This window comes from Crocodylus siamensis, chromosome 2, assembly GCF_052110815.1.
Source record: "Crocodylus siamensis isolate JL-2025a chromosome 2, ASM5211081v1, whole genome shotgun sequence".
Taxonomy (NCBI): Eukaryota; Metazoa; Chordata; order Crocodylia; family Crocodylidae; genus Crocodylus; species Crocodylus siamensis.
In genome coordinates, this window is record NC_143396.1 from 62463546 (window position 1) to 62485222 (window position 21677).

Genomic DNA, 21677 nt, shown 5'->3' on the forward strand with positions numbered 1-21677 from the left:
AATCCCATGGGGCAGGGGCAGCAAAGGAACAGCCCCCTATCATTCCCTGGCTAGGAAGCAAACCTTTAATGTGACTATAACTCTGCAGTCTGAGGGCTGGAATATCTGTATGCTCCTCCACAGCACTATATATTTCAAGTGCAAAAAGTAGCGTGGCACTTTGTAGTGCTACAGATGAATGGCTGTCTACAGCCTGAGAGAAAGGAGAGATGGCAACAGCCCATGATGGCTTCAGCATTCTTTTCCCCCTAGTGCCAACATGAACCAGATGGGATAGAAAAGCAGGGAATACATGTACCTGACACACCTGAGGAGTCAGACACCCTTTATACAAAGAAAAAGCGTATGTGTAGTTAAGAAGTTGCTGCACGGAGAGCCTGTATTTCTTACTTTATCTGCCCCACATTCTTGAAGTGTTAAATGAAGCTGGATTACCTTGGAGGAGAGAACATAGCTAGCTTTTAGAGAGGCTGGGAGGTTCAACATGGCTTAGGAGGCTGGGACAGTGGGCTAGTAGAGTTCTGTGTCCCAGGGAGGTGCCAGAGAATACGTTCTGTTCCCCGAGACTATGTCTGAAGGCAAAATTGAACGCTGCTCAGACCCAGCTGACTCAGAAGCACATGATATCCAAAGATTGGGTCTGACAAAGCAAGCTGATGATCCTCACCACAGTGACTCAGCCACAGCTGTAACAAACAACTTCCCCTTTCACTTTTCATTTCAAGTTATTTACAGTGTAATAAAGTTGTGGCCACTTCATCAAAATATGTTTGTGTCATTTCTCACTGATCACTCGTGTTTGTGTCCCTGTCATTTACCTTACATAGCATTGCAGAAACCCAACACTTTCTTTTCAACTATGTTGCCAGGTAAAGGAAGGTAAGAAATCTAAATTGCTGCTCCTAGTAGCATGCATGTATTAAGGCTTAAATGTGTGTCATTTTTTTACAAGTAAAATATGTAAAACCCACATATAGCTATGTCGTTAAGGAAAAGAAAGTCTTACTTCAACTCTCGTCTCTCCTTCTGGCTGTTACAAAGGAAGTTACCAAACTGGCAGGAATAGATATGATGTTGTATATGGATCAGGAATCTTTCATTGAATTCAAAGGCACAGGGGAATTGTTCCATTAGCTGCCAAACACACTCGATGAACTGGTCAATAACTGGGGATATCTCCTTTGGATCACCATCTAAATTCCCATACCTAAATAATAAAATGATATTATGATACAAAAAACCTGATGCATGAAAAACAGGTTTATACACTTGACAATAGCCCTTTATGAATGGGAGGGATGAATCATAGACCTCATGGTTCTCAAATCAGGCAAGACCAGAACTCTAGAGAAGGGCACAAATCATGAATGATGCAGACAAGAGAATCTCTGCAGCAGCAATGAAGAGAAACCCTGTTAGGAGGCTTGCAGAGAGCCTCGCTGCTTTGCATCTGGTACCAGTGTCTGCTGCAAGTCTCTCAGTTCACTGAACACTGTTAGTTAGCGCACAGTCAGCACATCTCCAGGGTAGATTCTGCCAAGGAACATGTACGAGGCCCTAGCCTTCCCTTTGCAGAACCCCCAGAGGAGGGCACCATGGGAAACAGCTACACTTCACTGTGTGAACAGGTCGTTTTTGTACCTATTTATCAAATGAGGTATTGCTGATGCTGTTCACACTAGTTATCCCTAATTAATAGAAAAATGAAAGTGTGAAATACAATATCATGCAGAGGATATGTTATATCTTAAACTCTGACCAATATCTTTACTTGTTCATTCTGTTTATATGGGCCAAGACAGTAGGAAATAATACAGATAATTTCTTCTGAGGTACAAATTGCTAATTCTACTTATATTCTTCAAAGAAAATATAGCAATACCATAAAGGAGACCATAGTTATTGCTGATCATTAGGCACCTTATATCTTTTTTTTAATGTTTTTTGAGGAACTGACAAATGGACAAGCTGAAAACAAGGGACATATGCCCACTTTACTTTAAAACAGCAAAGAATTTCATGCCAAAAACACAGCTAGAGGCACAAAAATAGCCTTTCTAAATAGTTTTTTGTTATACTCTCTTTAAGTTTCTGAACTAATTCTTCTGTTTTACTTAGATTATTTTCTTACAGACAGTTTGGCTCACAAATCCTTCAAGTTAAAGGCACTTCAGCAAGTATCTTACCTTGAGTACTATCCTAAACTAGGCATGCTTTTCTGAACTAAGGCCTTCATTTTTATGAGTGAAATCCGGGCCCTACTAAAGGCAATGGCATTGATTCGCTAGAGATGTCCTTTGACATTGATAGAAATTTACACCCAAGCATATTATTTTTTCTCTCCGAAATGAATGCTTCAGTGCTAAAAGCAATCTGTAATCACATAGCCTATACACGCAATAGCAAATGGGAGTTCAGGCAGTTGGGTGGAAAAGAATAGTTAAAATGTATTTTACTTTTCCAGGTGGCTACAGTAAGCAGTGAATATTGTCATTGGGTATACTGTTGTTTTCAAAGGAAAACAATAAAGTAAACTTGTTATGACTACAGCAGAGATCTGATTTTATCTTAGAAAAACAGTATATATTAAACAGTCTTGCAGGGCTCTTACCTGTGATTAAATTTATGACCAAAGGAAACCCAATCTTTTTCAATTAATACCTATAATGAGAAAAGCACACAAGTCTCTGGCAGTCAACACTATTTTTAAAGCAAGCAGAAGAATGATATCAATAAATAAAACTGAAAACCTGAGGTACAGAAAGAAATAGTTTTCCTTCTTTAGTAGAGTTAACTTGAGTACTTTAAATGTCATTTAGACTAATCTATCTTTTTTATTAAATTTTACAAGCCTTGCTAATCTATCTTTGCACCCAAATTTGATAAACAAAACTGCAGCCTGTCTTTGAAAATTAAATTCAACTATAAAGTGATGGCAAGGCTCCCACTACAGTTTCCTGAACAAAAAGCTAGTTGCCTTATAAATAAATAGTCATGTACCTGACTAGGTCTAAACCTTTGATGAAATTACTCTATAAACTAAGACAAGATATTTTAGAAAATCTAGACCACTGACAATACCAGACCACCTAGCTGTAATTTAGCCTTTTTTATTTCTTAAAGGTAAAATGTTATTTTATTTTAAAAAAATCTATTTTATTTATTTTAAAAGTAAAAAGTTATTTTCCTTAAGCAAAAAGAGCATAGTGCATAAAGTTATTCATGTTTATAAAATCCTCTGTAAAAGAGACTTGCTTACCATGAATCCCTTCAGTGTCCTGTAATAGGGGTCTAACAGAAGGCTTGCTACAGAGCAAACCTGAGCTGTTCTATCCCAGCCATCTGAGCAATGAACAAGAACACTCACACCTTCCTCTGCCACAGCCTAAAAATATAGAAAGGCTCTCAGATAAAGCAATGAAAATACAGCAATAGGTAGAAATTAGAAGCAAGACAGTCTAGTCATTAGCATGCTAATCTGCATTTTGGCAGACCTGAATAAATTCCTTGCCCACTAACTTCCTTGTAACATTAAGCAAGTCAAGTCCAGATCCAAAAAGAATTTGATGCCTAAGTAAAAACTTAGATCCTCAAACCCCGCACTACTGCCACCTATACCTGGAGGCACCTCAAGCCATTAGATGCCTCAATTTTCAGCTAGTAAAGTACCTGGAGTGTCTATTTCATTGTTTCTGGGCATGCCCAGAGCCACCTAAATCTTGAAAGTAAATGAATACTTGGGCAAACACCTGCTGGGGTTCACAAAATGCATGTTCCTGCACCTTCCTCACCTGTGGGTTCCTTTTCCTGCAGGTGTTCTCAGACTGTACCTAATCAATTGTTGGACATCCCAAAGACCCACAAAAAGAAAAGATGTAGGTGATGATGCCCTATTACCCACTTGTCCCTGGGTTATAGCAATCACCTATGATGTGAGAGGTGTGTATTATATTCTGGAGTATATGTTAGAAAAAAAATCTGGTAATGCTGTGCATGTGCACAGTCACTTCAGCCCTTGTAGTGGTGAACTGGTCAGTGCTCACAGCTTAGCCACATCGGGATTCACAGAAATAGGCAATTACCCATCTGACCCAAAACATGTACTTAGACTACAGCTAACCCCATACAGCACAGCCAGAGTAAGAGATGGTGGTGCCTCTCTTTTACGCAAAAATTCAGTGTTTAGAGCAGGGGTGCAATTATTTTAGCTAGAGGGCTGCTTAATGACTTTTGGTGAGCTGTCAAGGACCGCAAGGGTAGTCCCACCCCTTAAAAGGTGCCCTGTCCCCTGAACACTATCTGGGACCAGAAGTGCCCCACTTGCTCCTCTGACCTTTGCCACTGGAAATCCCTCCCCTTGACCCTGGAAGTACTCTTTCTGGAAGCGGGGGGGTAGGGGTGGGATGGCATCTTGGAACCAGAAATAAAATCATATACTAAAAATCAAACATCTACTATAACATAGTTTGCTTTGTTTGCAAAAAACATTGTTGTCCTGATTTACATGCGTTTGCATAGTGTATATAAAGGTGATTGCATAATAGTTCAAAACAAACTCTTACTCTTGTACATTTTGTGTTGTGGGGGTGGGGAGTTTATCGGGGATGTAGGGGTGGGTGTGGGGGGCTTGTGGGGTGGGTTTGAGAGTTTGTGTTGGGTTTATGGGGGTGTGGGGATGCTGGGGTGTGGGCCTCCCCCGACTGGGCTGGCTCCATGCCAGAATGTGGGCCTCCTGGTATTGCAGGCAGAAGCTGCACGCTATCAGCCCAGCCAGGCCAGCTCCATGCCTCCATGTGGGGCTTCCAGCATTCCAGCACCAGGAGCCCCACATGTTGGCATGGAGCCAGCCTGGTCTGGGTTGGCGGTGCATGCCAGTAAGCTGGGCTGGGCTGTCTACGTGCTGCCACATATAGCTCCCAAGACTCAGCCAGAGCCATGTGCCACTTAGGGGGTCTTCCTGCCATTAGCCAAGAGTGCCTCAAGAATCCGCCACCTGATGCTGCCCCTTGTGGCAGTCCCCACCCCCCCCGGTGGTGAGGGGGCCCACATCCACCCACAAACCCCACACTCACATCCACCATGCCCCTGCAGGCAGGAGCTCCTTTCCCCATTCACCAGCTATCCAGTCACATACTATCATGTTCACTGCTTCCACATGGAGCTCCCAGCTGGAGTGCCAGGAGGCCCATGGGGGTGGAGGCACAGAGCCCACCCAGTCCAATGACACGTGACCTCTGAAAGCCTGCCTCCCATTGACTTTCAGAGAAGCAGCCGTAGGCTTGTAATACTTGTTTTTTGGAGGGGCCTCACGGACTGGGTAGAATGGTATGGTGGGCCACATCTGGCCAGGATACAGCAGTCTGAGATCCAACTCCTTTCTCTATCTGAGGGGAACTCCAGCAACCATAGAAATTAATGCTGCTGCCACTACCACTCAGGGGTCACCTGGCCTGCAGCAATCCCCCTAGATCCAGCCCATAATAAGCTGCAAGTCATATCCAGCCCATGGGACCCAACAATTTTGAAAACCCTTGTTCAGGTTATTAGGATATTAGGTATTCATGGTGCAAGTGATCTGTACAAAGAAGAGGTTACATTTATTTTGAAATCATTTAGGGAAGTTATCGCTCATAATGAAGGAGATATTTGTTAATAAGATTTCTGTCCTTTCTTTCTTTGACTGTTTATGCTGACTAAAGAAAGCTCTACTCAAATCATAAAACAGAAATAAAATAAGAAAGATAGTAACTAGAAAAATAAGCACTGAGCTTTGTTTTAAAGTGGAACAACGAATAGCAATAAATCATCAGTGCTTATCTATGAAGAGAGTTAAATCTATCTGAATTAGAATAATGTGGGCAAAAGACCAATAAAGAATTGGAAGTGCTAAAAGCCTCGTTGCTAAAGACAAATCATAAACAGAGCATAAATTTCAAGTAACCAAATTCCAGTAACCAAACACGACTGCATTCCAGATTAAAGTTCAAATCTTTCCACTGAATTTGGAGAGAAACAGGAGGCTGTCAGATGCATAGGCAACAAAAATAAAGAAAAAAACTGATAGATGCTATATAAACACCCTGCTAAAAGAAAGATGGCAAGGCCTGAAGGCAATGACCCCACTGCTGTTTATAGCAGAACTTGACTTCAGGGGCCTAAGATTTTACTTACTGACTGACAGTGCTATCTCTAGCAGGTTATATGAGGATAAAATAAAAAACCAACCCCTGTATATTAGAAAGACACAATCAAGGTAAGAAAGAAAAATTGGACATAGGTAGGGGTCTACCCAAATCAAGGAAGCAGGCAGCCAATTTTTCAAGTAGATCACAGGGCCAGCCACCATTTTGTGGGCTTATTGTGGCAACCCCCCGCCGTGCCTGTGATTGGCTGAGGTGCCCAAGTAGTCCCACCTCTTACTGCTGATTGGTTAAGGGGACTGTCGATCATACAGCCCCACCCCTTGCCACTGCATGGAGAGTGGCGGAGCCACACAACAGGTATCCCTCTTAGCCAATCAGTGGTGAGAAGCAAGGGCTGCAGCCACCTTGCCTGCTCCCCTTCATGCCAGCAGCCCCCTCCCCCTTTCTCCCCTGGCATGCTGCATGGCCAGGATGCAGCAGCCATAAGGACTGTTGGCTCCCACGAGAGAGCCAGCATTTTATTTTTAGGAAGTATGTGCCCTTGCAGATTTCATACACATTGCCCGATTTCGTGATTTCTGTGAAAATGCCATTTGAGTAGGTTTCTTTCTATACATAGTTTCTGAATATTGGAAAATGTAAGAACAGGCATGTTGGGCACGTCCAGACATCCATGCACATGTGCTTGCAGCAGTACAAATTTATGCCGGAGGTCTGTGCCTCAGCACATGCCTGAACATACACTTTGGGGTGGAGCAAAGTGAGTTACTTGGGGCAAACTCACCCTGCCCAGCTCCTCCTGGATCTTTAGCTAGGGGGAGCTAGAGGCTGGCTCTAACAGTATGAAAAGCTGCCCTGGTGAGCAGTTCTGGGCTACTTGCCCTCAGGAGCTTCTGAAGCCCAGCCACTTGGTATCTGGGGTCACTAGCCCTTTGTGCTAGTCCCCACCCACCCACACATACACACTCCCCCCTACCCCCACAGCCCTACTTACCTAGGACAGAGCCTAAGCCCAGGTCACTGCTGCAGCCTTACCCCACTCCTATTTTCTCCAGCACAGGTATCTGGCAGCCATACAGAAGCTTTGGCCACATGCTAGAGCATCTCTCTGGAGGACTCAGCCTCCAGTTGCCTCAGGGCATGCTCCAGGAGCACACCCTGAGCCACTTTTTTCCAACATTTTTTTTTATACTGGATTTCCCTCAAACTGAGATACCACAACAGGCATGTGCTCACTCATCTAGATGCAGCCATTATTTTCAAATCGAAACACTTGCATACTAACATGATCTCGAAAAGCAAAACAAAATAATGGGTTTGGAACAGGCTCCCCCCCAGAGGTGGTACAATCACTCACCCTGGCAATCTTGATGCCCACCTTGCTGGGAGTATCTGACCCCAGCAGTCTTTCGTGGCCAAGTGCAAGGGGGCTGGACTCAATGATCTGTAAGGTCCCTTACAGCCCCTAACATCTATAAAACTATGAGTGTCTCAAACCAGCCAGCATAGCAAAGAACTACATATAGCTTATATTTCAGAAACAAGAGTAGTAAAAGAAATAACATAATTCCTACTTACTATAAAAGAAAGATAGGCTGGGGAATAACACAAAATTAAGAGATACTTCAGCTAAATAAAACTTTCTCAGATGAGCAATCCATTTAAATATCTGTTATTAGGATAAAATATGAGTTGTATCATTTTGTAACAGAAGCCTCAAAATGAGAACACTAACAATAAGTGGTGATTGGCACAAAAGAGTTAGCAAAGAGGATGTGGAAATTAACAGATTATTAATGGGTGATAAATACCACTGATCAAATCAAATGTGATTCAGATATACAGTTTCTCAATAGTAAAAACGATTTATTGAGATTTTTTGGCTCCCCCTGCCAGAGCTGACCCAAGCAGGGGCCCCATCCCTGCTCCAATCCCACGTGCCCCAGACTTGAAGAAGCTGCTGCTGCCATCAGCAGTGGCAGTGGTAGTGGTGCAAGGAGAGGGGGAGGTAGCAAGCAGCTGGATGCAAAGTTGGTGGTGCAGAGTCACCGCGGCTGCTCTGCTGAGCTCTGCAGGGGTCCCCAAAGTCTGAGGCCTGAGGCAGTTGCCCTGATCCAACCCCTCCAGGGATGGCCTGCCCCTTGCACTGGCAAGCAGCAATGGCATGATTGGGATCTAATACCTGATCCCCAACATTGCATGTCCTGCCATTGGCATTGCAGAAGGTGAAATGGTTGGGATCAGATCCTATGTGCCTTTAAATGGGGAATGGGGCATGCCCAGGGCCCACAGTATACAAAAGCAAAATGGAAAAATGTTATTCTAATTTACTGGCAAAGTAACCTCATAGCAGTTCTTGCCACACTGATGAATTGTGCTTTCTTCTGCCTTGACCTACACCATCAAACATTAGAGCCAAATTCTTTTCTGTTGTAACTCCATCTGTAAAATTGCTCCAGCAGTGATTTTGGTCAGTCAGTTTTTATTTGGCTTTACATGCTTTACCTTTGCAATGAAGATGCCCGCATCCATGATGGCTTTGATATGCTTTAGCCAGCCAGAATTCTCCAGGCCCCAGAGGAAGTCGCTCATAGTGGGTGACCTCAATTCACAAACTGCAAAAATAAACCGTATGTTTAATAAAATATTTTATCTTGTAGGTTCAGCTTCCAGGCTGTACGTTTAGGTTCTTTGTATTACATGTGCATCTTGTGAAATGAAATGAATGCTTTTACATATATTTGAGGTCCTATATAACATGTAAGAAATCCTAAATTAAAAAAAATTGTTGAGTCAAACTTTTCCCAAACTAAGTTTTGGGGAGGGTGAATTATCTTTAAAAAATCTAGGATAAATAGTAGGCCAGTGCAAATAGGGAATATTCAATTTGGATTCAGCTGACTCAGAGGACAGTGATTCGATTTGGTGATTCAAATCACTGTCCCCATTTGATGTGGCCACACCAAAATTGGAGGTTCAGCACTGATTCGGAGATTCAGATCCACTGGGGAGAGGCAGGCACAGCTGAGCGGATGCAGGTTCTCCCGCAGCTCCTCCAGCTGTGCCTGCCTCTCCCTGGGCAGGGGGAGTTGCAGAAGAAGCCCCTATAGCTGCCCTGCTTGGCCCCAACCCTGCCTGGCCCAGGCTCCCAGACAGTGCGCAGCACCCTGCCGAGCCACGCTGTACCCATGCGATGCAACAGCTGCCAAGCAAGGGGGACAATCCCCGCTGCCCCCCACTGCCCTGCGCTGCACGGAAGGGCTCTGCCATGAGCCCTCAGAGGCCCTAATTGCTGCTGCTGCAGCCAGCGAGCGCGGGGCTTTTTTTTTCAAAGTTCTGGGAGGCAGGGGCCAGGCAGGGCAACCATGGGGACTTCTCTCGTGGCTCCCCTCACCAGGGCAGAGGCAGGCACAGCTGGAGGAGCCGCAGGAGATGCCCCCATGGCTGCCCTGCCTGGCTCCAGCCTCCCAGCACTTAAAAAAAAAGCCCCACACTCACCAGATACAGCAGCAGCAATCAGGACCTCTGAGGGCTCGTGGCAGAGCCCCCCTACAAGGCAGTAGGGAGCAGCAGGGATCTCTGCCCCCCACCTGGCACCCAGGCAGCAGCTGCCCTATGGCACGGGTGCAGTGAAGCTCGGCAGTGTTCCAAGTGATGTCTGGGAGCTGGGGCAGCTCCAGCAGTCAGCTGGAGCCCAGCACAGTTCAACCCCAGTGGCCCCAACTCCCAGACAACATGCAGCACCCTGCCAAGCCGCACCGTACCCGTGCCATGGTGCAGCTGCTGCACGGGTGCCAGGCAGGGAGGGGCTATCTCTGCTGCTCCCCACTGACCCACGCTATGGGGGGGGGCTCTACCATGAGCCCTCAGAGGCCCTGATCACCACTGCTGTAGCCAGTAAGTGCAGGACTTTTTTCTTTTTTTTTTAAAGTGCCGGGCCCAGGCTGGGGCCAGGTGGGGAATGGGACCAGGCAGGGCAGCAATGGGGGCTTCTCCCACAGCTCCCCCTGCCCAGGAACAGGCAAGCACAGCTGAAGCAGGCCAGATTGCCTCCAAATTAAATCAGTGACCAAAGCTTCACACAGCCCTAATAAATAGTTTAAATATATATACTCTCTTTTGTAGTTCAAGTTTTCCAACAAGAAAATCATTTCAACTGCAGTAATGGAAGCCAAATGTTCATATATTAGGGTCCTGGCAGAGAGGAAGGATAGTCTTGTGGTTAATGATCAGGACATATAAACACAAGAATTGGGTCCACATGCCATAGATTTCACCTGGGTATGGAAATGTTTTCAAATGTAGCCATCAGCTTGCGCACGGGATTGTTTAAGGTTTGTGATTCAATTACTCCACATGTAAATGAAGAATCTTTACCAAGTAACAGTTTAAAAATTAGTTCAATAATGCATAGAAAGTAATTTCAGCTCCTAAATTTCATTAGATAGGTAAATGTCTTTTTATGGATACATTCACTGAGCTAGGTATTTTGGGATTGACATTAAGAAGTGCAATGAAGCTAAGCTGCTTTGTTTGAGACAAAGAGCAGCAGAGCATGTTCTAGGGCACTGTTGCTTGGCATAAGTTTGGAGTGCAGACATTCCCCCTGGGAATTAAGTTAAAAACTGCAAAGGTATTTTAGGTCTTAGGTGTCTAGGGTTCCTGGCAGATATTAGTTACACATAAGTTGTGATTATTCTGTTAATCACACCTTAAATAGTACCCCAGTCACATATTCAGGCAATTAATAGTACAAAAAATACAAAACCAGCCACAAAAATATTCCATAAAATATGTGTAATATTTTTATGGCTGGTTTCCATTATGCTTTAAATTGAATGTGTGGCATGTCCCCGCCATGCAGTCTGATGTCAGCTGCGTAGTAGGGTTTGGTTGAGAACCATGTCAGCAGGTTGACAGCCATGTACTGCAGCCCTGCATGGGGTTGCACCTTGCTATTTTCAGGGTGCCAAGTGTAGGGAAGCTTTATCAGCTGGGCCAGAGTGCCAGGTTGGGGGAGCCCCCTACACTGGTAAATAGGTATGGCACAATTAGGATCTGACCCCCAATCCCAAAATTGCATGTCTTGCCATGCATGTGTGGGACTCGATCCCCTCATGCCATTAAACAAATACGTGCCAGGAAACTAAAGGCCAGACTTCACAGGCATTTAGATATCTAAAGCTGTAGAAAATGCATAGTGAGATTTTCAAAGGCACCCAAGTAGGTTGGATGCCTCAACCTAACAGAAATCAATTAAATTAGATACTAATTTTGAAATTATCTGTAGGTTTGAATGACTAAATATATTTGTAATCCTTTCCCTAAATGACAGATATCTAATTCTCATTTGAGTTAAATGAAATACCACTGGAATAAAAACAAGTTTTCAAACATTAGAACTGTATTAAAACATGTTTTTGCAAACAGCTCTCCTTCTCTATCTTTCTTCTCCCATTCAGAAAGTCTATCATCCTATTAAGACCTTCATGGAAATTGATATGTGCTTGCAAAATATTTTGGTGTCAAGGATATAATCCAACAAAAATACATTTAAAGAAAAGTTTCTAGACAAAGTGCATTTATAGTATCATAGGGAAGTAAGGCTGGAAGGGACCTCACAAGGTTATCTATTCCAGCCCTCTGCTCAAGACAGAATCATTCCTGACTAAACCATCCCAGAAGCCAAGTGTCTGTCCAACAAACTCTTGAACATTTCCGAAGATGAAAATTCCACAATTTCCCTAGGTAGCCTGCTCCAATTCTTCACAAACCTCATAGTTAAAAAGTTCCTTCTGATCTCCAACCTAAATTTACCCTGCTGTTCCTTGAGGCCATTATTCTTAGTCCTGTTCTCTACAGCCACAGATAAAAGCCCACTCCATCTTCTTTACAATGGCTCTTTATGTGTTATCAAATCCCCGCTCAGTCATCTCTTCTCCAAAATAAATAACCCTAGCCTTTCCCTGCTAGTCTTGCTTCCCAGGGCCATTATCATTTTTGTCACTCTACACTGGAATCTTTCCAATCTGTCCACATTCTTCTTAAAGTGTGGGGCCCAAAACTGGATTCTCCAGGTGAGGCCTCACCAGTGCTAAATAGAGTTGAAGAATCTCTTCTTTGAATTGCAAATGACAATGCCGTTAATACAGCTCAATATGCCACTGGCCTTCTTTGCAGCAAGAGCACACTGTTGGCTCACATTCAGCTTATGGTCTACACCAATGCAATCCCTACTCTCCCCTACAGATGTGAAACATGAGTGATCTACCATTGTCATCTCAAGAACCTGGACAGGTATCATCAACAGTGTCTCTGGAAAACCTTCTGCATCAAATGGGAAGATTGCTGCACAATGTCAGCATCCTTGCTCAAGCCAATGTTACCAGCATTGAGTTGGTGATCTTCAAACACCAACTTCATTGGACCAGACACCATGTGTGGATGCCCAACTCAACTCCCAAAACAAGTCCTCTACTCCCAGCTTAGTTTCAGCCTGAGATCTTACGGAGGCCAGAACAAATTCTATAAGGACACATTGAAGGCATACCTCAAAAAAATGGACATCAAGAGCTGGGAGAAGCTGACTGATAAATTACTCCAACAGACAGTGCAATAGAAATGAAGTTTGGTGCCCAGGGTAAAGCCCACAGCAGCAGCTGGCCCTCACCCCACACATAGATCCAGGGGGCACACCCCTCCCCATGCTTGCCCAAGAGTGAGAGCCACCCTTCCCCCATCCCTGTGCCCATCATATTTGCCACTCACAGATCTATCCTGCACCCCACCCTGGCTGGGCAGCACCTCTTGGTGCCCCTTTGCTTCAGTGCCTGGAGCAGTTGCCCTGCTGTGTCCCCCTCCCCTTCCCTTCTCCCCGCCCCCACTTTCTACAGTGGTTGTTTTTGGTGGTCTGTCCAAAAATGTTGCCAATCCCTGTTATAGAAGGAAATTGTGTAAGACATGCATGATTTGTTCTTGGTGAATCCATGCTGACTGTTCCTGATGACCTTGTTCTCTTCTAGGTGCTTCACAGTAGATTCCTGGAGGACCTGAACCATGATCTTTACAGGTATAGAGGTCAGACAAAATGGTCTGTAATTCCCCAGATCCTCCTTCTTCCCTTTCTTAAATACAGGCACTATATTTGCTCTTTTCTAATCATCTTACCCAATCTTCACAAATTCTCAAAGAGGATAGCTAAGAACTCTAAAAATATCTTAGTCAGTTCCTTCAGACCCTCCCATCTGACCCTGCCAGCTTGAAAGCATCTAGCTTAGGGGCCAGAACATGGCACGTGGAGGCATTTTGCTTGGCACGTGCACCTTTGAGTGGATGTTAGGGCAGGGGCTGTGGCTGCCCCAACAAGGATCAGGGCCCTCACAATTCCCCTGATACGCACTCCTGGCATGCCAACATCTTACAAGTCAAGGTTGTGGGTATTTTTGGCACTGTGCCCAAAACTGCTGCTGACCCCTGATGTAGCTTCTCTAAGTAATCCCTAGCCTGTTCTGCTATTATGCTATGTTTGATTCCTTCCCTGTCTTTGCTGTCAGCTGTGGCTTGTCATCTGGTAGCTGCCCCAATTTGTGAAGGCTAAAGTACAAAAGACATTAAATATTTTCTCTGCATCATCTTTAACTAGATTGCCTTCTACAGTCTACAGTTTCTTTAGTCTTCCTCTTACTTTTGACATACTTGTTTACCTTTTTATTGCCTTTTATTTATTGCCAGCTGCATCTCAAATTGTGCCTTGGCCTTCCTAATTTTCTCCCTGTATACCCATGAGACATTTTTATACTCTTCCCTCATAATGTGACCAAGTTCCCACTTTTTGTAGGATTCCTTTTTTGAATTTCATCTCATTGAAGAGATTGGTGTCTAGCCAGGCTGGGTTCTGGTTGCATTTCTCATCTTCCATTTCATTAGGATAGCTTACTTCTGCACCCTTAATAAAGTTTCCTCAAAGTAGAGCCTGCGATAATACTTTTTTTTTTTAAAGAATTAACCTCATAGTTTTCAGCCTACTGCAGTTGGGGGACTGTCTCTACTCTCTCTTTCTCTTCTCTCCCACAACATCCCCTAATAATCCACAGTTTGGAACACGAGAAGTAAAGCCAATTCTTGGATGAAACATGGCTCATAGGGCACGTCTACACGTCACCCTACATTGCCATAGCAACATCCTATGGTGTCGTATGATGCATTACAGCCACATAGTAATCACGTGAGTCTGCAGCTACTTTGCCAAAGTGGCACACTCCCCCATTTTGGCGCAGCGCTACAGCAAATTAGTGGCTAAAACTAGCTGTGCACCATGCGCATGGTGCAGTATGGGTGTTACTGCACCATGCTTTAGGACATCCTAAAAGACATATTAAAGCATGGCGCAGTAACAACATCGCTGTAGGGAGATGTGTAGAGTGTCAGTGCATTAGCAACCCTGTTTGTTTAAAATAAATTAACAAAATTCTGTGTTTGATGTGTCAAGTCTATCACTGTCATAAAACTATGCAATTCTGTTGACCTGATGAGAGACCTTATCAGTAAATTTGGCCAGCTCTTAGTGGTGAGTTCAATCCTAGGAATACAGTGAAAAGGAAATGTTATGTTTCTATGCTGAGCTAACTTACTGATTTCTACTTCGTGTCATGGGAAACTTTTTAAAATCTGGGTTAAATTCTTTGCCCTGTTGTAGTCAAGGATAAAGGTCCTACTTTCAAGTGTAATCTAAAGCCAAAATCAAGGCTGTTGAAGTAACTGCAACTCTCTGCTTATATTAGGTCTGAATTTATCTCTGAACTTATTCTAACCCTTCTCTAATTCTAAGGCACTTCAGCCTAGGGAGCATATGTAAAATATTGTAGTTGTTGTAACTAAAGGCTCACTCAGTAGTCTATTTTGGAAATTATCTTGAAGGACTATCTTTTAAAAAAATCCCTAAGAGATAGTGATTAAAGTAACAGTGTCAAATGGTTAATGCTTCTGTGCAGCTAGCTGTACAAGTAATTAGGAGCTGAATTTTAATTGGAGGTGCAGGCCTTGTTTACAAAAGCCCAGGGTAAAGCTGAACTGCCACTTTGCTCATTCCTGCCACCAAATGAAAACCAATGTTTACCTACTACTTTACTGAGCAAAATTAGAGACATACGCTACACACTGCAAATGATTCTGGCTTCTGGTCTGTAGCTTAATGCTAAATTTAATTGATGCTGAATTACAAGGATTCAGTCACACACTTCTGCCACACACAAAAAGAACAACAAGCTTTGAACAATAAAATTATCTGCAATTATGTCAGGGAGCAAAAAGCGTGGGTCAGTGCTGAGCTCAAAGACACAAGGATAAAAAGGCCACTTAGGGCTGTACCTCACATGGAAATACAGCAACTCAGAGATACCCCTTATGCCTCTTCTCAGCAATGGTCAAGGATTGAAAGAGAAATAGTGTACAGTCAGACCTCGAGCTCCCTTCAGCAAGAGCACCAAATGGGGATGCAACTACTGGACTGATTTTCCCATTTCTGACAGCTTGGGGCCTGCAAATTCTAAGGCTGGCCCTGGTTGTCACTGGAAAGAAGACTCTCGCCTACAGCAAATTGTTTATGGTAAGAAATACTGTAGCCAGGAACTGAAATCATAAGGATCTGTAAAAGATTCAATGAGCTTATATGTTCGGTACCTGTAATCCTAACCTATACTTCTCAAACTCCTAATTTTATCTAGGTGTCCAGATTTACAGAGGAGACTGCAATCATCCTAACTATTAAGACCTATAAAACTAAACTTTTTCACAGTAATCTCTTTAAAATGGAGACAGATATTTAATTCCCAAGGTTCATGAAGTGTTAAAATCAGAGTTAATGCTTTGTATCTATTTTGGCCATGGTCCCATCTGATAAACTTTAGCTTGGGCTCTGTAGTAATGTACTCCACACAGTTTGGCATTTTTCTTTCTTCCATTATATTTTCTACTGAACAAATACAAGGACAGGTTTATTCTTTTATTGCTTCCAACTAAGCAATAGATTGCAATTGCTCTCTTTCTTTATCCAAAGACTCTTACATCAAGGAATTTAATATTACCCCATGGAGTAGTTATATTAAAATGCCTTATAAATGTTAAATTAACTTTGAATATCACTTACAAAATCATAGGAAGTAGGACTGGAAGGGACATCACAAAATCAACTGCTACAGCCACTGCCCAAGGTAGGATCATCCCTGACTAAGCCATCTCAGCCAAATGTCTGCCCAACCTGCTCTTGGAAACTTCCAAGGATAAAGATTCCACAGTTTCTCAAGATAGCTTGTTCCAGTACTTCACCACCCTCATATTCAGAAAGTTCCTCCTAATCTCCAACCAAAATTTATCCTGCTGTGTAGCTTGAGGCCATTGTTCCTAGTCCTATCCCCTATGGCCACAGAGAAAAGCTCATTTCCATCCTTTTTGTAGTTGCCCTTCAGATATTTGAAGGCTATTATCATATCCCCCCTCAATCTTCTTTTCTTCAGACTAAATAGCCCAAGTTCTTTCAGCCTTCCCTCATAAACCTTGCCTTCAGGGCCCCTAACCATTTTTGTTGCTCTGCACTGGATTCTTCCAAACTGTCCACGTCCTTCTTGAAGTATGGGGTCCCAAACCTGAATACTGTAGTATAGGTGAGGCCTCTCCAGTGCTGAATACAGCAGAAGAATCAGTTCCATTAAGTTGCAAAAAACATTTCTGTTAATAAACCCCAGTATAATTGGGGAGAGAGGGGGTTGCAACAAGAACTTGCTGTTGGTTCTGCTGTAAGCCGCAGGTCCTTCTCTGCAGTTCTACAGCTGAGCCACTCATCCCCTAGCATGTTTGCATGCATACAATTATTACATTCCAAGTGCAGGACTTTGCACCTGTCCTTCAATCTCATCTGATTGATTGATTGAAGACCCTTTCTCCAGTCTATCTAAGGCATTCTGGACCTAGCCCTACCCTTCAGAGTACCCGCACCTCCACCCAACTTGCTGTCATCGGCGATTTTGCTAAGCGTGCACTTGATCCCATCATCCAAACTGTGAAGATATTAAATAATACCAGACCCAGGACAGACCCCTGGGAAGCCCCACTTGATGCCTCTTCCCAATTAAACATTGAGCCGTTGAGGACTACATGTTGGAGTATTTATGTACCCACCTTACAGTACTTTTATCTCGTCTGGATGTCCTTAGCTTGCTAATGAGAATGTCGGGGGAAACAGTGACAAGAGCCTTGCTAAAGTGTATTACATCCACTGCTCTTCTCCCATCAACAGAGCCTGTTACCTTATCATAGAAGGAAATCAAGTTGTTTAGGTCTGATTTGCTCTTGGTGAATCCAATTTGCACTAGTGTGTGGCTGAGACAGGGGTATGTAAGAGCCACCACTCTTGTACATTCTGTTTACAGGCCAATGACAGCTGCAGTTTCCCTGCACCACCCTGGAACGCACTGTGTTCAGACAGGGCAGGAGTTTGTCATGCACCATCTCACTCTGGCCAAAGAATAGAAATGATACCCAGCAAGGCAACTGTGCTATGCTACAGAAAGGAGTGTAACAGTGAGTGCACTCCCCATGAATAGTGAGCAGCCCCAGAAAGCCTCCAGAAGCTCCCCTTGCAGGGCTGCTCTGCAACATCTCATTAAACTACTAGCTTGTATGAGCCAAGGCAAACATTTGCTAGACATTTGGCCTTGAAATCAGTTTGTTTTGATTGATGCAAAAGACTACATTCTTTTTCTTGAGGTTTCAGCTAGAACAACTGGATATCCTACACATGCCACAGATCACTCATACCTACTCTTGTTTGAAGACAGGACACATCTTTCTTGTAATGGTTAGGGATTTATTTTGATGTTCTACTCTTGGAGGTTAAAGAAAATTGACCATTTCCAGAATCTATCAAGAAGAATGTTATTCTGACAGACCACTTTGTCAATATCTTTGTACAACTTTATAATGATCCTTGTTATTAGCTTTTGTCTCAAAGGTCATCTTGGCTTACAGGTTATCAGTGACAGGTGAAAAATAAAGACAGGTGGCTAAAACATCCATGGAAGAAGCTGTTGTCTCCAGCTAATCAAATAAGTAAAAGCTTTAAAAAAATTATGCTATGGATATGCACAGTTTTTAGCATTTCCAAAGTTTCAGATAGCAGATGCTCTTGATGGCTGAGAGCCACTAAATCCAGGTTTTCCTTGGTTGGTGATTAAGTTGATATCTTCTGATTGTGAGGAAACTTACTTTGCAGAGAAAATTTCTTTGCCTTTCATCTCAATCAAGCAAGCAATAATACAGGTTTTGCTCAAGAAATCACTGCTGCACATTGGCAATTTTTATCTTGAGTCTACTCATTCCTTTGTCATTAGGAATACTGACAAAGTTCTGGCAGGAAAACTCTTGCAATATCAAAGTGCAGTAAATTTCCTGTAACCTTGTCAGTTGTGGTACAGACCTGCAGACAAATGAGGAAAACACACTGGTTGTGTCTGTGATCACGTCCTCGTAGCCATGAATGAAGATGCCCAGTCTGGTATTACATCCACCATTTTTTCCTTAAGGTTGTTGATCAAAAGACGTGGTTGATTTGCCCAAGAATCTCCAGCTCAGAAGATGGGCCTTCTCTGAAGACTTCAGATACTTTCTCTCAAAGAAATTCCAGAAGGACACATGCTCTTCTCCACTAGTGCTTTCATGTGACGTTCTGCTGGATTCTATCTTGTCTCGCTATCTTATATAAAAGGCCTCTGGGAAGGTGATGAGGATGTATAGGCTGCTTTATTTTCATCTGACACATAACACTTAATGTTTCTGTCTCAGATAGCACAGTTGAATACTTTGTTTTGTGTCTGGCCAAGAATGGCACAATACTGAGAGGTAGTTAGCCATGTTAGTCTTAAATCAGCAGTTTGACTCTCGGTCCTGCAGAAGGCAAGGGTAGATTTGCACCTTAGACTAATTAAATATATCCATATACAGCTTAAGCTTCCATGAGGCCAAGATCACATCATCAGATGCTAATTTGTAAGCTCAGGGCTCACAAAAATTTATGCTACACATCTCTAATTTAGTTAATCTATAAAGTGTAAATCTACCCTGCCTTCTGCAGGACTGAGAGTCAAACTGCCGTGGCTCAATTCAGATAAAACATGTTAGTAATTTAGGGAAAGCAAATGGAAGATACAGCAAGAATTGTATCTGTCCTTCTGACTGGAGATATTTTTTAACTCATGTTCAGAACCTGGGAACCTGATTAGATCCTTGTTACTGCCAGGTGAACCGGTGTCAGCAATGCCTGAGAATGGTTTTCAGTCTAGTGGTTCTGCCCTTTTTCAAATACTGATCTCACTACTAAGATTCATGTTTTTTGTCATCTCAACAATCATGCATCTTTCTTTAGAGATTTTCACTAATTCAGCTCAACATCCTATATGAATCTGTAAATCAGTCAACTCACATGTGGTTTCAGTAGTAAATTCTAGAATGTAATACTTTGCTTATATTTTAATTACTGCTTCAAAAAAACCCCAACCAAACAAGCACACTATCAAACCAGAGACAGTGTGAAAAATATGTATATATAGCACTAAAGTTTGGAGACAAGGCTACTGACTTCCAAAACCCACAAGAATTAAGTCTGAAGCATAGATCATACAACCAGTACAAAGGGACCTTTTTTCTGAAAGGGCCTGTATGCAGTAATTAAGTAATACTAATGGGCTGACTTGTTCAACCATTACTCACATTGTTGAGGACTTACCTGAGAATTACTGTTCATTGTCATGGGATAACTTGTGTGGCTAACAGTTGCATCAATATGAGTAAGGGTTATACAATCACACCCAATGTGATTTGCACTGTACAGAACATTAAAAAGTTGTACGTAAGAGGTTATCATCTAAAAGGCATGAACTCCTCATTTGCCTTAATGTTATATATATATAATTTGCCTTAATGTTGTATATATATAGATATATCTGTAGATGTAGACATATATAGATACAGATATCTATATCTATCTATCTATCTATCTATCTGTAGATGTAGACATATATAGATACAGATATCTATATCTATCTATCTATCTGTAGATGTAGACATATAGATAGATAGATTTTATTTATATATATATATCTGTAGATGTAGACATATATAGATATCTATATGTATATATAGATAGATACACACACATATCTCAAAGCCATTTGTTTTAAAAGCTAGCTCATAACCCCTTCCCACCTGAAGTAGTCAGCAAATGTTTAAAATAAAGGGCATTCTAAAAAAAGACTTAAGCACTCTGTTTCAGTACTTAATTGATTTTTTATAGCAAGCTTGTAATCCCCAGAGGTAGAATAATATAGGTGACATCCTGCTCCAACTGAAATCAGTGGTTGTGGGACGAGGATTTCATTTATTTTGTAAAATGGCAATGAAAACAAGAAAGTCTTGTAATTGAAAGAACATCCTCTTTCAGGATGGTGATATGTTGTATAAGTTTAGTTAACAAACAAGGAGATGTATTTTATAACAGGGATGCCAAAAGACTGGATATGGCCTACAGTTCCCATTATCTGGCCCCCTATGCTGCCCCTGGGTTTGAGCTGATCCATACGCTGCTGGACCAGCCCTGCGCACAGGGCCTGGGAAATCCACTGTGCATGGGGCCCATCCCAGTCATCCAAGATCTGTGCTGCAGGTGGTGCCACCCACTCCCCCAGTCTGGCACTGTGTTGCATGTGATGTGTATCCTGAACTGGCTGGGGGGGAACCACATGCAGTACACATCCTGGGACCCACACTGCAAGCAGCACCTGTCGCATGTTCCAGTTGAACTGGGATCTGCACCACATGCAATGCCCCTCTTTTCACATGATGCAGTCCTGAACCAGGCTGGGGTGGGGAGGTGCCATGTGCAGTGCAAATACCAGTGAGCGCCATGTGCACTGGGACCAGCATGGAGCAGGGGAGCAGGGGATCTGTGGGCCTGATTCAGCCTGTGGATCAGCTATGCACCACTTATCTGGTGCACAGGGCCATATGAGTGACAGTTTTACAGTTACTATAGGACTGATTTTTCTTCTCATGCTAATTTCACAATACTGATATACAACTGATTTCATAGAAGTTACTCTGGTTTTATGCCAGTGAGAGGGAAGAATCGGGTCTTACCTCCACATACTCTATACAAGGACAAATTTTACCTTCTAGCATTTTTTGCAGACTGTTCCTCATTACATGGATGTTCTCGATGCCTATGAACTGGAACTTGATGTTGGAGTAATTGTCTTCATTCTCATATCCCTTTCCTGCTGCTCTGTTTGCCATTGCATTAAGCTGAAAGGTGGAAAAAAAGGACTAGATGATTAAAGAGCAGAAAACAATTATGTTAAAAGGATATTGATTTTCACCTATAACAGTGAAGAAAAGAGAAGGGTGCTTGGTGAGGTGTTTTAAATTTTTTAAAAGTCAAGGCTTTCCGTTTAAATACAGTTTTCTAATTTTACTTCTACATTCTGCCAT

At 42.9% G+C, this 21677-nt stretch overlaps 1 protein-coding gene across 1 annotated transcript in view; it reads right to left on the reverse strand.

Moving 5' to 3' along the window:
• Nucleotides 1-21677, reverse strand: part of MTMR7 (myotubularin related protein 7) — an 89180-nt gene that overhangs the window by 10752 nt on the left and 56751 nt on the right. Inside the window, exons 7-11 of the mRNA XM_090036010.1 lie at nucleotides 21359-21491; nucleotides 8649-8758; nucleotides 3260-3385; nucleotides 2612-2661; nucleotides 1007-1207 (exon numbers count right to left, since the gene is read on the reverse strand). Coding sequence (XP_089892136.1) covers nucleotides 1007-1207; nucleotides 2612-2661; nucleotides 3260-3385; nucleotides 8649-8758; nucleotides 21359-21491 — 620 coding nt within the window. The remainder of the gene's footprint in view (nucleotides 1-1006; nucleotides 1208-2611; nucleotides 2662-3259; nucleotides 3386-8648; nucleotides 8759-21358; nucleotides 21492-21677) is intronic.